At 48.9% G+C, this 14,790-nt stretch overlaps 2 protein-coding genes across 2 annotated transcripts in view; both read left to right on the plus strand.

Moving 5' to 3' along the window:
* Positions 1 to 4,018, plus strand: part of KANSL1 (KAT8 regulatory NSL complex subunit 1) — a 64,906-nt gene extending 60,888 nt beyond the window's left edge. The window contains 2 exon segments of the mRNA XM_075584535.1: positions 3,240 to 3,361; positions 3,937 to 4,018. Of these exon segments, the coding sequence (XP_075440650.1) occupies positions 3,240 to 3,361; positions 3,937 to 4,018 (204 nt within the window).
* A 4,535-nt stretch (positions 4,019 to 8,553) lies between these two features.
* Positions 8,554 to 12,949, plus strand: LOC142485752 (uncharacterized). Its single transcript, XM_075584536.1, has 3 exons — positions 8,554 to 11,194; positions 11,645 to 12,871; positions 12,918 to 12,949. Exons 1-3 carry the CDS (start codon positions 8,554 to 8,556, stop codon positions 12,947 to 12,949), a joined length of 3,900 nt encoding a protein of 1,299 aa, XP_075440651.1.
* Positions 12,950 to 14,790: the final 1,841 nt, after the last annotated feature.

Raw genomic sequence — 14,790 nt, forward strand, 5'->3', positions numbered from 1 at the left:
TTTGCTCTCACGTGCACATGTATGTGCTTTTTCTCTCGCACGCCCCTTTGCTCTCACGTGCACATGTATGTGCTTTTTCTCTCGCACGCCCCTTTGCTCTCACGTGCACATGTATGTGCTTTTTCTCTCGCACGCCCCTTTGCTCTCACGTGCACATGTATGTGCTTTTTTTCTCGCACGCCCCTTTGCTCTCACGTGCACATGTATGTGCTTTTTCTCTCGCACGCCCCTTTGCTCTCACGTGCACATGTATGTGCTTTTTCTCTCGCACGCCCCTTTGCTCTCACGTGCACATGTATGTGCCTTTTCTCTCGCACGCCCCTTTGCTCTCACGTGCACATGTATGTGCTTTTTCTCTCGCACGCCCCTTTGCTCTCACGTGCACATGTATGTGCTTTTTCTCTCGCACGCCCCTTTGCTCTCACGTGCACATGTATGTGCTTTTTCTCTCGCACGCCCCTTTGCTCTCACGTGCACATGTATGTGCTTTTTCTCTCGCACGCCCCTTTGCTCTCACGTGCACATGTATGTGCTTTTTCTCTCGCACGCCCCTTTGCTCTCTCGTGCACATGTATGTGCTTTTTCTCTCGCACGCCCCTTTGCTCTCACGTGCACATGTATGTGCTTTTTCTCTCGCACGCCCCTTTGCTCTCACGTGCACATGTATGTGCTTTTTCTCTCGCACGCCCCTTTGCTCTCACGTGCACATGTATGTGCTTTTTCTCTCGCACGCCCCTTTGCTCTCACGTGCACATGTATGTGCTTTTTCTCTCGCACGCCCCTTTGCTCTCACGTGCACATGTATGTGCTTTTTCTCTCGCACGCCCCTTTGCTCTCACGTGCACATGTATGTGCTTTTTCTCTCGCACGCCCCTTTGCTCTCACGTGCACATGTATGTGCTTTTTCTCTCGCACGCCCCTTTGCTCTCACGTGCACATGTATGTGCTTTTTTTCTCGCACGCCCCTTTGCTCTCACGTGCACATGTATGTGCTTTTTCTCTCGCACGCCCCTTTGCTCTCACGTGCACATGTATGTGCTTTTTCTCTCGCACGCCCCTTTGCTCTCACGTGCACATGTATGTGCTTTTTCTCTCGCACGCCCCTTTGCTCTCACGTGCACATGTATGTGCTTTTTCTCTCGCACGCCCCTTTGCTCTCACGTGCACATGTATGTGCTTTTTCTCTCGCACGCCCCTTTGCTCTCACGTGCACATGTATGTGCTTTTTCTCTCGCACGCCCCTTTGCTCTCACGTGCACATGTATGTGCTTTTTCTCTCGCACGCCCCTTTGCTCTCACGTGCACATGTATGTGCTTTTTCTCTCGCACGCCCCTTTGCTCTCACGTGCACATGTATGTGCTTTTTCTCTCGCACGCCCCTTTGCTCTCTCGTGCACATGTATGTGCTTTTTCTCTCGCACGCCCCTTTGCTCTCACGTGCACATGTATGTGCTTTTTCTCTCGCACGCCCCTTTGCTCTCACGTGCACATGTATGTGCTTTTTCTCTCGCACGCCCCTTTGCTCTCACGTGCACATGTATGTGCTTTTTCTCTCGCACGCCCCTTTGCTCTCACGTGCACATGTATGTGCTTTTTCTCTCGCACGCCCCTTTGCTCTCACGTGCACATGTATGTGCTTTTTCTCTCGCACACCCCTTTGCTCTCACGTGCACATGTATGTGCTTTTTCTCTCGCACACGCCCCTTTGCTCTCTCGTGCACATGTATGTGCTTTTTCTCTCGCGCACATGTATGTGCTTTTTCTCTCGCACGCCCCTTTGCTCTCTCGTGCACATGTATGTGCTTTTTCTCTCGCACGCCCCTTTGCTCTCACGTGCACATGTATGTGCTTTTTCTCTCGCACACCCCTTTGCTCTCACGTGCACATGTATGTGCTTTTTCTCTCGCACGCCCCTTTGCTCTCTCGTGCACATGTATGTGCTTTTTCTCTCGCGCACATGTATGTGCTTTTTCTCTCGCACGCCCCTTTGCTCTCTCGTGCACATGTATGTGCTTTTTCTCTCGCACGCCCCTTTGCTCTCACGTGCACATGTATGTGCTTTTTCTCTCGCACGCCCCTTTGCTCTCACGTGCACATGTATGTGCTTTTTCTCTCGCACGCCCCTTTGCTCTCTCGTGCACATGTATGTGCTTTTTCTCTCGCACGCCCCTTTGCTCTCACGTGCACATGTATGTGCTTTTTCTCTCGCACGCCCCTTTGCTCTCACGTGCACATGTATGTGCTTTTTCTCTCGCACGCCCCTTTGCTCTCACGTGCACATGTATGTGCTTTTTCTCTCGCACGCCCCTTTGCTCTCACGTGCACATGTATGTGCTTTTTCTCTCGCACGCCCCTTTGCTCTCACGTGCACATGTATGTGCTTTTTTTCTCGCACGCCCCTTTGCTCTCACGTGCACATGTATGTGCTTTTTCTCTCGCACGCCCCTTTGCTCTCACGTGCACATGTATGTGCTTTTTCTCTCGCACGCCCCTTTGCTCTCACGTGCACATGTATGTGCTTTTTCTCTCGCACGCCCCTTTGCTCTCTCGTGCACATGTATGTGCTTTTTCTCTCGCGCACATGTATGTGCTTTTTCTCTCGCACGCCCCTTTGCTCTCTCGTGCACATGTATGTGCTTTTTCTCTCGCACGCCCCTTTGCTCTCTCGTGCACATGTATGTGCTTTTTCTCTCGCACGCCCCTTTGCTCTCACGTGCACATGTATGTGCTTTTTCTCTCGCACGCCCCTTTGCTCTCACGTGCACATGTATGTGCTTTTTCTCTCGCACGCCCCTTTGCTCTCACGTGCACATGTATGTGCTTTTTCTCTCGCACGCCCCTTTGCTCTCACGTGCACATGTATGTGCTTTTTCTCTCGCACGCCCCTTTGCTCTCACGTGCACATGTATGTGCTTTTTCTCTCGCACGCCCCTTTGCTCTCACGTGCACATGTATGTGCTTTTTCTCTCGCACGCCCCTTTGCTCTCACGTGCACATGTATGTGCTTTTTCTCTCGCACGCCCCTTTGCTCTCACGTGCACATGTATGTGCTTTTTCTCTCGCACGCCCCTTTGCTCTCACGTGCACATGTATGTGCTTTTTCTCTCGCACGCCCCTTTGCTCTCACGTGCACATGTATGTGCTTTTTCTCTCGCACGCCCCTTTGCTCTCACGTGCACATGTATGTGCTTTTTCTCTCGCACGTGCGCGCACACTCACTCTTTCCCCTCCCCCCCCAGACTGCGCGGAGGAGGAGGACGGAAAGCGCCTCGTTTGACATCAACAACATCGTGATCCCCATGTCTGTGGCAGCGTCCACTCGGCCGGAGAGGCTGCAGTACAAGGAGATTCTCACGCCCAGGTACGGACCTGTGTGCGCGTACGTGTGTCTGTGTGTGTCTGTGCGTGTCTGTGTGTGTCATTACTATACACCTCATACGCACTTACCAGAACCTCCTATACACACAGACACACGTACCCCTATACACACATGTACACCTACGTACACCTGCACGTACACCTACACCTGCACGTACACCTGCACCTGCACGTACACCTACACGTACACCTACACCTGCACGTACACCTACACCTGCACGTACACCTACACCTGCACGTACACCTGCACGTACACCTACACCTGCACGTACACCTACACCTGCACGTACACCTACACACACCTACACCTACACACAAGTACACCTACACACAAGTACACCTACACACACCTACACCTACACACACCTACACCTACACACACGTACACCTACACACACGTACACATACGTACACGTACACCTATAGAGAAACAAAGGACATAAAGTCCATCCACGGTGCAGCAGAAACAAATCACAGTCACATAGTAATTCATCCAATAGATCCCATATAGACTGGATAATGACAATCTTGATCCTGGGTATATAAATCCTTATATAGCTGCTCAAATATACATAATGGGAATACTGATGTGAAGTGTAATTGGATCCTATGGCTCATGAATAAGTGTCCGCCATCCTAACCGGCTTAAATCATAAAGTGGGATATATAGGGTACTGGGGAGGCACAGACGCCAAAGGTAAAGTGTCACCTTTTAACCAACCACACTCCGATAAAGCCACAGAGCATATAGGTAACACTGACAGTATGCGGCAGGACAATGCCACAGAGCATATAGGTAACACTGACAGTATGCGGCAGGACAATGCCACAGAGCATATAGGTAACACTGACAGTATGCGGCAGGACAATGCCACAGAGCATATAGGTAACACTGACAGTATGCGGCAGGACAATGCCACAGAGCATATAGGTAACACTGACAGTATGCGGCAGGACAATGCCACAGAGCATATAGGTAACACTGACAGTATGCGGCAGGACAATGCCACAGAGCATATAGGTAACACTGACAGTATGCGGCAGGACAATGCCACAGAGCATATAGGTAACACTGACAGTATGCGGCAGGACAATGCCACAGAGCATATAGGTAACACTGACAGTATGCGGCAGGACAATGCCACAGAGCATATAGGTAACACTGACAGTATGCGGCAGGACAATGCCACAGAGCATATAGGTAACACTGACAGTATGCAGCAGGACAATGCCACAGAGCATATAGGTAACACTGACAGTATGCGGCAGGACAATGCCACAGAGCATATAGGTAACACTGACAGTATGCGGCAGGACAATGCCACAGAGCATATAGGTAACACTGACAGTATGCGGCAGGACAATGCCACAGAGCATATAGGTAACACTGACAGTATGCGGCAGGACAATGCCACAGAGCATATAGGTAACACTGACAGTATGCGGCAGGACAATGCCACAGAGCATATAGGTAACACTGACAGTATGCGGCAGGACAATGCCACAGAGCATATAGGTAACACTGACAGTATGCGGCAGGACAATGCCACAGAGCATATAGGTAACACTGACAGTATGCGGCAGGACAATGCCACAGAGCATATAGGTAACACTGACAGTATGCGGCAGGACAATGCCACAGAGCATATAGGTAACACTGACAGTATGCGGCAGGACAATGCCACAGAGCATATAGGTAACACTGACAGTATGCAGCAGGACAATGCCACAGAGCATATAGGTAACACTGACAGTATGCGGCAGGACAATGCCACAGAGCATATAGGTAACACTGACAGTATGCGGCAGGACAATGCCACAGAGCATATAGGTAACACTGACAGTATGCAGCAGGACAATGCCACAGAGCATATAGGTAACACTGACAGTATGCGGCAGGACAATGCCACAGAGCATATAGGTAACACTGACAGTATGCGGCAGGACAATGCCACAGAGCATATAGGTAACACTGACAGTATGCGGCAGGACAATGCCACAGAGCATATAGGTAACACTGACAGTATGCGGCAGGACAATGCCACAGAGCATATAGGTAACACTGACAGTATGCAGCAGGACAATGCCACAGAGCATATAGGTAACACTGACAGTATGCAGCAGGACAATGCCACAGAGCATATAGGTAACACTGGCAGTATGCGGCAGGACAATGCCACAGAGCATATAGGTAACACTGACAGTATGCAGCAGGACAATGCCACAGAGCATATAGGTAACACTGACAGTATGCAGCAGGACAATGCCACAGAGCATATAGGTAACACTGACAGTATGCAGCAGGACAATGCCACAGAGCATATAGGTAACACTGACAGTATGCGGCAGGACAATGCCACAGAGCATATAGGTAACACTGACAGTATGCGGCAGGACAATGCCACAGAGCATATAGGTAACACTGGCAGTATGCGGCAGGACAATGCCACAGAGCATATAGGTAACACTGACAGTATGCGGCAGGACAATGCCACAGAGCATATAGGTAACACTGACAGTATGCGGCAGGACAATGCCACAGAGCATATAGGTAACACTGACAGTATGCGGCAGGACAATGCCACAGAGCATATAGGTAACACTGACAGTATGCGGCAGGACAATGCCACAGAGCATATAGGTAACACTGACAGTATGCGGCAGGACAATGCCACAGAGCATATAGGTAACACTGACAGTATGCGGCAGGACAATGCCACACAGCATATAGGTAACACTGACAGTATGCAGCAGGACAATGCCACAGAGCATATAGGTAACACTGACAGTATGCGGCAGGACAATGCCACAGAGCATATAGGTAACACTAACAGTATGCGGCAGGACAATGCCACAGAGCATATAGGTAACACTGACAGTATGCGGCAGGACAATGCCACAGAGCATATAGGTAACACTGACAGTATGCGGCAGGACAATGCCACAGAGCATATAGGTAACACTGACAGTATGCAGCAGGACAATGCCACAGAGCATATAGGTAACACTGACAGTATGCGGCAGGACAATGCCACAGAGCATATAGGTAACACTGACAGTATGCGGCAGGACAATGCCACAGAGCATATAGGTAACACTGACAGTATGCGGCAGGACAATACCACAGAGCATATAGGTAACACTGACAGTATGTGGCAGGACAATGCCACAGAGCATATAGGTAACACTGACAGTATGCGGCAGGACAATGCCACAGAGCATATAGGTAACACTGACAGTATGCGGCAGGACAATGCCACAGAGCATATAGGTAACACTGACAGTATGCGGCAGGACAATGCCACAGAGCATATAGGTAACACTGACAGTATGCAGCAGGACAATGCCACAGAGCATATAGGTGACACTGGCAGTATGCGGCAGGACAATGCCACAGAGCATATAGGTAACACTGACAGTATGCGGCAGGACAATGCCACAGAGCATATAGGTAACACTGACAGTATGCGGCAGGACAATGCCACAGAGCATATAGGTAACACTGACAGTATGCGGCAGGACAATGCCACAGAGCATATAGGTAACACTGACAGTATGCGGCAGGACAATGCCACAGAGCATATAGGTAACACTGACAGTATGCGGCAGGACAATGCCACAGAGCATATAGGTAACACTGACAGTATGCGGCAGGACAATGCCACAGAGCATATAGGTAACACTGACAGTATGCGGCAGGACAATACCACAGAGCATATAGGTAACACTGACAGTATGCGGCAGGACAATGCCACAGAGCATATAGGTAACACTGACAGTATGCGGCAGGACAATGCCACAGAGCATATAGGTAACACTGACAGTATGCAGCAGGACAATGCCACAGAGCATATAGGTAACACTGACAGTATGCGGCAGGACAATGCCACAGAGCATATAGGTAACACTGACAGTATGCGGCAGGACAATGCCACAGAGCATATAGGTAACACTGACAGTATGCGGCAGGACAATGCCACAGAGCATATAGGTAACACTGACAGTATGCGGCAGGACAATGCCACAGAGCATATAGGTAACACTGACAGTATGCGGCAGGACAATGCCACAGAGCATATAGGTAACACTGACAGTATGCGGCAGGACAATACCACAGAGCATATAGGTAACACTGACAGTATGCGGCAGGACAATGCCACAGAGCATATAGGTAACACTGACAGTATGCGGCAGGACAATGCCACAGAGCATATAGGTAACACTGACAGTATGCGGCAGGACAATGCCACAGAGCATATAGGTAACACTGACAGTATGCGGCAGGACAATGCCACAGAGCATATAGGTAACACTGACAGTATGCGGCAGGACAATGCCACAGAGCATATAGGTAACACTGACAGTATGCGGCAGGACAATGCCACAGAGCATATAGGTAACACTGACAGTATGCGGCAGGACAATGCCACAGAGCATATAGGTAACACTGACAGTATGCAGCAGGACAATGTCACAGAGCATATAGGTAACACTGACAGTATGCGGCAGGACAATGCCACAGAGCATATAGGTAACACTGACAGTATGCGGCAGGACAATGCCACAGAGCATATAGGTAACACTGACAGTATGCGGCAGGACAATACCACAGAGCATATAGGTAACACTGACAGTATGCAGCAGGACAATGCCACAGAGCATATAGGTAACACTGACAGTATGCGGCAGGACAATGCCACAGAGCATATAGGTAACACTGGCAGTATGCGGCAGGACAATGCCACAGAGCATATAGGTAACACTGACAGTATGCGGCAGGACAATGCCACAGAGCATATAGGTAACACTGACAGTATGCGGCAGGACAATGCCACAGAGCATATAGGTAACACTGACAGTATGCGGCAGGACAATGCCACAGAGCATATAGGTAACACTGACAGTATGCGGCAGGACAATGCCACAGAGCATATAGGTAACACTGACAGTATGCGGCAGGACAATGCCACAGAGCATATAGGTAACACTGACAGTATGCGGCAGGACAATGCCACAGAGCATATAGGTAACACTGACAGTATGCGGCAGGACAATGCCACAGAGCATATAGGTAACACTGACAGTATGCGGCAGGACAATGCCACAGAGCATATAGGTAACACTGACAGTATGCGGCAGGACAATGCCACAGAGCATATAGGTAACACTGACAGTATGCGGCAGGACAATGCCACAGAGCATATAGGTAACACTGACAGTATGCGGCAGGACAATGCCACAGAGCATATAGGTAACACTGACAGTATGCGGCAGGACAATGCCACAGAGCATATAGGTAACACTGACAGTATGCGGCAGGACAATGCCACAGAGCATATAGGTAACACTGACAGTATGCAGCAGGACAATGCCACAGAGCATATAGGTAACACTGACAGTATGCAGCAGGACAATGCCACAGAGCATATAGGTAACACTGACAGTATGCAGCAGGACAATGCCACAGAGCATATAGGGAACACTGACAGTATGCGGCAGGACAATGCCACAGAGCATATAGGTAACACTGACAGTATGCAGCAGGACAATGCCACAGAGCATATAGGCAACACTGACAGTATGCAGCAGGACAATGCCACAGAGCATATAGGTAACACTGACAGTATGCAGCAGGACAATACCACAGAGCATATAGGTAACACTGACAGTATGCGGCAGGACAATGCCACAGAGCATATAGGTAACACTGACAGTATGCGGCAGGACAATGCCACAGAGCATATAGGTAACACTGACAGTATGCGGCAGGACAATGCCACAGAGCATATAGGTAACACTGACAGTATGCAGCAGGACAATGCCACAGAGCATATAGGTAACACTGACAGTATGCAGCAGGACAATGCCACAGAGCATATAGGTAACACTGACAGTATGCAGCAGGACAATGCCACAGAGCATATAGGGAACACTGACAGTATGCAGCAGGACAATGCCACAGAGCATATAGGTAACACTGACAGTATGCGGCAGGACAATGCCACAGAGCATATAGGTAACACTGACAGTATGCAGCAGGACAATGCCACAGAGCATATAGGCAACACTGACAGTATGCAGCAGGACAATGCCACAGAGCATATAGGTAACACTGACAGTATGCAGCAGGACAATACCACAGAGCATATAGGTAACACTGACAGTATGCAGCAGGACAATGCCACAGAGCATATAGGTAACACTGACAGTATGCAGCAGGACAATGCCACAGAGCATATAGGTAACACTGACAGTATGCGGCAGGACAATGCCACAGAGCATATAGGTAACACTGACAGTATGCAGCAGGACAATGCCACAGAGCATATAGGTAACACTGACAGTATGCAGCAGGACAATGCCACAGAGCATATAGGTAACACTGACAGTATGCAGCAGGACAATACCACAGAGCATATAGGTAACACTGACAGTATGCAGCAGGACAATGCCACAGAGCATATAGGTAACACTGACAGTATGCGGCAGGACAATGCCACAGAGCATATAGGTAACACTGGCAGTATGCGGCAGGACAATGCCACAGAGCATATAGGTAACACTGACAGTATGCGGCAGGACAATACCACAGAGCATATAGGTAACACTGACAGTATGCAGCAGGACAATGCCACAGAGCATATAGGTAACACTGACAGTATGCAGCAGGACAATGCCACAGAGCATATAGGTAACACTGACAGTATGCGGCAGGACAATGCCACAGAGCATATAGGTAACACTGACAGTATGCAGCAGGACAATGCCACAGAGCATATAGGTAACACTGACAGTATGCAGCAGGACAATGCCACAGAGCATATAGGTAACACTGGCAGTATGCAGCAGGACAATGCCACAGAGCATATAGGTAACACTGACAGTATGCAGCAGGACAATGCCACAGAGCATATAGGTAACACTGACAGTATGCGGCAGGACAATGCCACAGAGCATATAGGTAACACTGACAGTATGCGGCAGGACAATGCCACAGAGCATATAGGTAACACTGACAGTATGCGGCAGGACAATGCCACAGAGCATATAGGTAACACTGACAGTATGCAGCAGGACAATGCCACAGAGCATATAGGTAACACTGACAGTATGCGGCAGGACAATGCCACAGAGCATATAGGTAACACTGACAGTATGCAGCAGGACAATGCCACAGAGCATATAGGTAACACTGACAGTATGCAGCAGGACAATGCCACAGAGCATATAGGTAACACTGACAGTATGCAGCAGGACAATGCCACAGAGCATATAGGTAACACTGACAGTATGCAGCAGGACAATACCACAGAGCATATAGGTAACACTGACAGTATGCAGCAGGACAATGCCACAGAGCATATAGGTAACACTGACAGTATGCGGCAGGACAATGCCACAGAGCATATAGGTAACACTGACAGTATGCGGCAGGACAATGCCACAGAGCATATAGGTAACACTGACAGTATGCGGCAGGACAATACCACAGAGCATATAGGTAACACTGACAGTATGCAGCAGGACAATGCCACAGAGCATATAGGTAACACTGACAGTATGCAGCAGGACAATGCCACAGAGCATATAGGTAACACTGACAGTATGCAGCAGGACAATGCCACAGAGCATATAGGTAACACTGACAGTATGCGGCAGGACAATGCCACAGAGCATATAGGTAACACTGACAGTATGCAGCAGGACAATGCCACAGAGCATATAGGTAACACTGACAGTATGCGGCAGGACAATGCCACAGAGCATATAGGTAACACTGACAGTATGCGGCAGGACAATACCACAGAGCATATAGGTAACACTGGCAGTATGCAGCAGGACAATGCCACAGAGCATATAGGTAACACTGGCAGTATGCGGCAGGACAATGCCACAGAGCATATAGGTAACACTGACAGTATGCGGCAGGACAATGCCACAGAGCATATAGGTAACACTGGCAGTATGCAGCAGGACAATGCCACAGAGCATATAGGTAACACTGACAGTATGCGGCAGGACAATGCCACAGAGCATATAGGTAACACTGACAGTATGCGGCAGGACAATGCCACAGAGCATATAGGTAACACTGACAGTATGCGGCAGGACAATGCCACAGAGCATATAGGTAACACTGACAGTATGCGGCAGGACAATGTCACAGAGCATATAGGTAACACTGACAGTATGCGGCAGGACAATGCCACAGAGCATATAGGTAACACTGACAGTATGCAGCAGGACAATGCCACAGAGCATATAGGTAACACTGACAGTATGCAGCAGGACAATGCCACAGAGCATATAGGTAACACTGACAGTATGCAGCAGGACAATACCACAGAGCATATAGGTAACACTGACAGTATGCAGCAGGACAATACCACAGAGCATATAGGTAACACTGACAGTATGCAGCAGGACAATGCCACAGAGCATATAGGTAACACTGACAGTATGCGGCAGGACAATGCCACAGAGCATATAGGTAACACTGACAGTATGCGGCAGGACAATGCCACAGAGCATATAGGTAACACTGACAGTATGCGGCAGGACAATGCCACAGAGCATATAGGTAACACTGACAGTATGCAGCAGGACAATGCCACAGAGCATATAGGTAACACTGACAGTATGCGGCAGGACAATGCCACAGAGCATATAGGTAACACTGACAGTATGCGGCAGGACAATACCACAGAGCATATAGGTAACACTGACAGTATGCAGCAGGACAATGCCACAGAGCATATAGGTAACACTGACAGTATGCGGCAGGACAATGCCACAGAGCATATAGGTAACACTGACAGTATGCGGCAGGACAATGCCACAGAGCATATAGGTAACACTGACAGTATGCAGCAGGACAATGCCACAGAGCATATAGGTAACACTGACAGTATGCAGCAGGACAATGCCACAGAGCATATAGGTAACACTGACAGTATGCAGCAGGACAATACCACAGAGCATATAGGTAACACTGACAGTATGCGGCAGGACAATGCCACAGAGCATATAGGTAACACTGACAGTATGCGGCAGGACAATGCCACAGAGCATATAGGTAACACTGACAGTATGCGGCAGGACAATACCACAGAGCATATAGGTAACACTGACAGTATGCAGCAGGACAATGCCACAGAGCATATAGGTAACACTGACAGTATGCAGCAGGACAATGCCACAGAGCATATAGGTAACACTGACAGTATGCAGCAGGACAATGCCACAGAGCATATAGGTAACACTGACAGTATGCGGCAGGACAATGCCACAGAGCATATAGGTAACACTGACAGTATGCAGCAGGACAATGCCACAGAGCATATAGGTAACACTGACAGTATGCAGCAGGACAATGCCACAGAGCATATAGGTAACACTGACAGTATGCGGCAGGACAATACCACAGAGCATATAGGGAACACTGACAGTATGCGGCAGGACAATGCCACAGAGCATATAGGTAACACTGACAGTATGCGGCAGGACAATGCCACAGAGCATATAGGTAACACTGACAGTATGCAGCAGGCAAATGCCACAGTGCATATAGGTAACACTGACAGTATGCGGCAGGACAATGCCACAGAGCATATAGGTAACACTGACAGTATGCGGCAGGACAATACCACAGAGCATATAGGTAACACTGACAGTATGCAGCAGGACAATGCCACAGAGCATATAGGTAACACTGACAGTATGCGGCAGGACAATGCCACAGAGCATATAGGTAACACTGACAGTATGCGGCAGGACAATGCCACAGAGCATATAGGTAACACTGACAGTATGCAGCAGGACAATGCCACAGAGCATATAGGTAACACTGACAGTATGCAGCAGGACAATGCCACAGAGCATATAGGTAACACTGACAGTATGCAGCAGGACAATACCACAGAGCATATAGGTAACACTGACAGTATGCGGCAGGACAATGCCACAGAGCATATAGGTAACACTGACAGTATGCGGCAGGACAATGCCACAGAGCATATAGGTAACACTGACAGTATGCGGCAGGACAATACCACAGAGCATATAGGTAACACTGACAGTATGCAGCAGGACAATGCCACAGAGCATATAGGTAACACTGACAGTATGCAGCAGGACAATGCCACAGAGCATATAGGTAACACTGACAGTATGCAGCAGGACAATGCCACAGAGCATATAGGTAACACTGACAGTATGCAGCAGGACAATGCCACAGAGCATATAGGGAACACTGACAGTATGCAGCAGGACAATGCCACAGAGCATATAGGTAACACTGACAGTATGCGGCAAGACAATGCCACAGAGCATATAGGTAACACTGACAGTATGCAGCAGGACAATGCCACAGAGCATATAGGTAACACTGACAGTATGCAGCAGGACAATGCCACAGAGCATATAGGTAACACTGGCAGTATGCGGCAGGACAATGCCACAGAGCATATAGGTAACACTGACAGTATGCGGCAGGACAATGCCACACAGCATATAGGTAACACTGACAGTATGCGGCAGGACAATGTCACAGAGCATATAGGTAACACTGACAGTATGCAGCAGGACAATGCCACAGAGCATATAGGTAACACTGACAGTATGCGGCAGGACAATACCACAGAGCATATAGGTAACACTGACAGTATGCAGCAGGACAATGCCACAGAGCATATAGGTAACACTGACAGTATGCAGCAGGACAATGTCACAGAGCATATAGGTAACACTGACAGTATGCGGCAGGACAATGCCACAGAGCATATAGGTAACACTGACAGTATGCAGCAGGACAATGCCACAGAGCATATAGGTAACACTGACAGTATGCAGCAGGACAATGCCACAGAGCATATAGGTAACACTGACAGTATGCAGCAGGACAATACCACAGAGCATATAGGTAACACTGACAGTATGCAGCAGGACAATGCCACAGAGCATATAGGTAACACTGACAGTATGCGGCAGGACAATGCCACAGAGCATATAGGTAACACTGGCAGTATGCGGCAGGACAATGCCACAGAGCATATAGGTAACACTGACAGTATGCGGCAGGACAATACCACAGAGCATATAGGTAACACTGACAGTATGCAGCAGGACAATGCCACAGAGCATATAGGTAACACTGACAGTATGCAGCAGGACAATGCCACAGAGCATATAGGTAACACTGACAGTATGCAGCAGGACAATGCCACAGAGCATATAGGTAACACTGACAGTATGCGGCAGGACAATGCCACAGAGCATATAGGTAACACTGACAGTATGCAGCAGGACAATGCCACAGAGCATATAGGTAACACTGACAGTATGCAGCAGGACAATGCCACAGAGCATATAGGTAACACTGGCAGTATGCAGCAGGACAATGCCACAGAGCAT

Source organism: Ascaphus truei, unplaced genomic scaffold (assembly GCF_040206685.1).
Source record: "Ascaphus truei isolate aAscTru1 unplaced genomic scaffold, aAscTru1.hap1 HAP1_SCAFFOLD_634, whole genome shotgun sequence".
NCBI lineage: Eukaryota > Metazoa > Chordata > Amphibia > Anura > Ascaphidae > Ascaphus > Ascaphus truei.

Coding starts and splice junctions, on each gene's coding strand:
- LOC142485752 (XM_075584536.1), top strand. CDS start 8,554: ATGCGGCAGGACAATGCCACAGAGCATATAGGTAACACTGACAGTATG. Junction 11,195..11,644: donor CAATACCACAGAGCATATAG/GTAACACTGGCA, acceptor CAGAGCATATAG/GTAACACTGACAGTATGCAG. Junction 12,872..12,917: donor GCATATAGGTAACACTGACA/GTATGCGGCAGG, acceptor TAACACTGACAG/TATGCAGCAGGCAAATGCCA.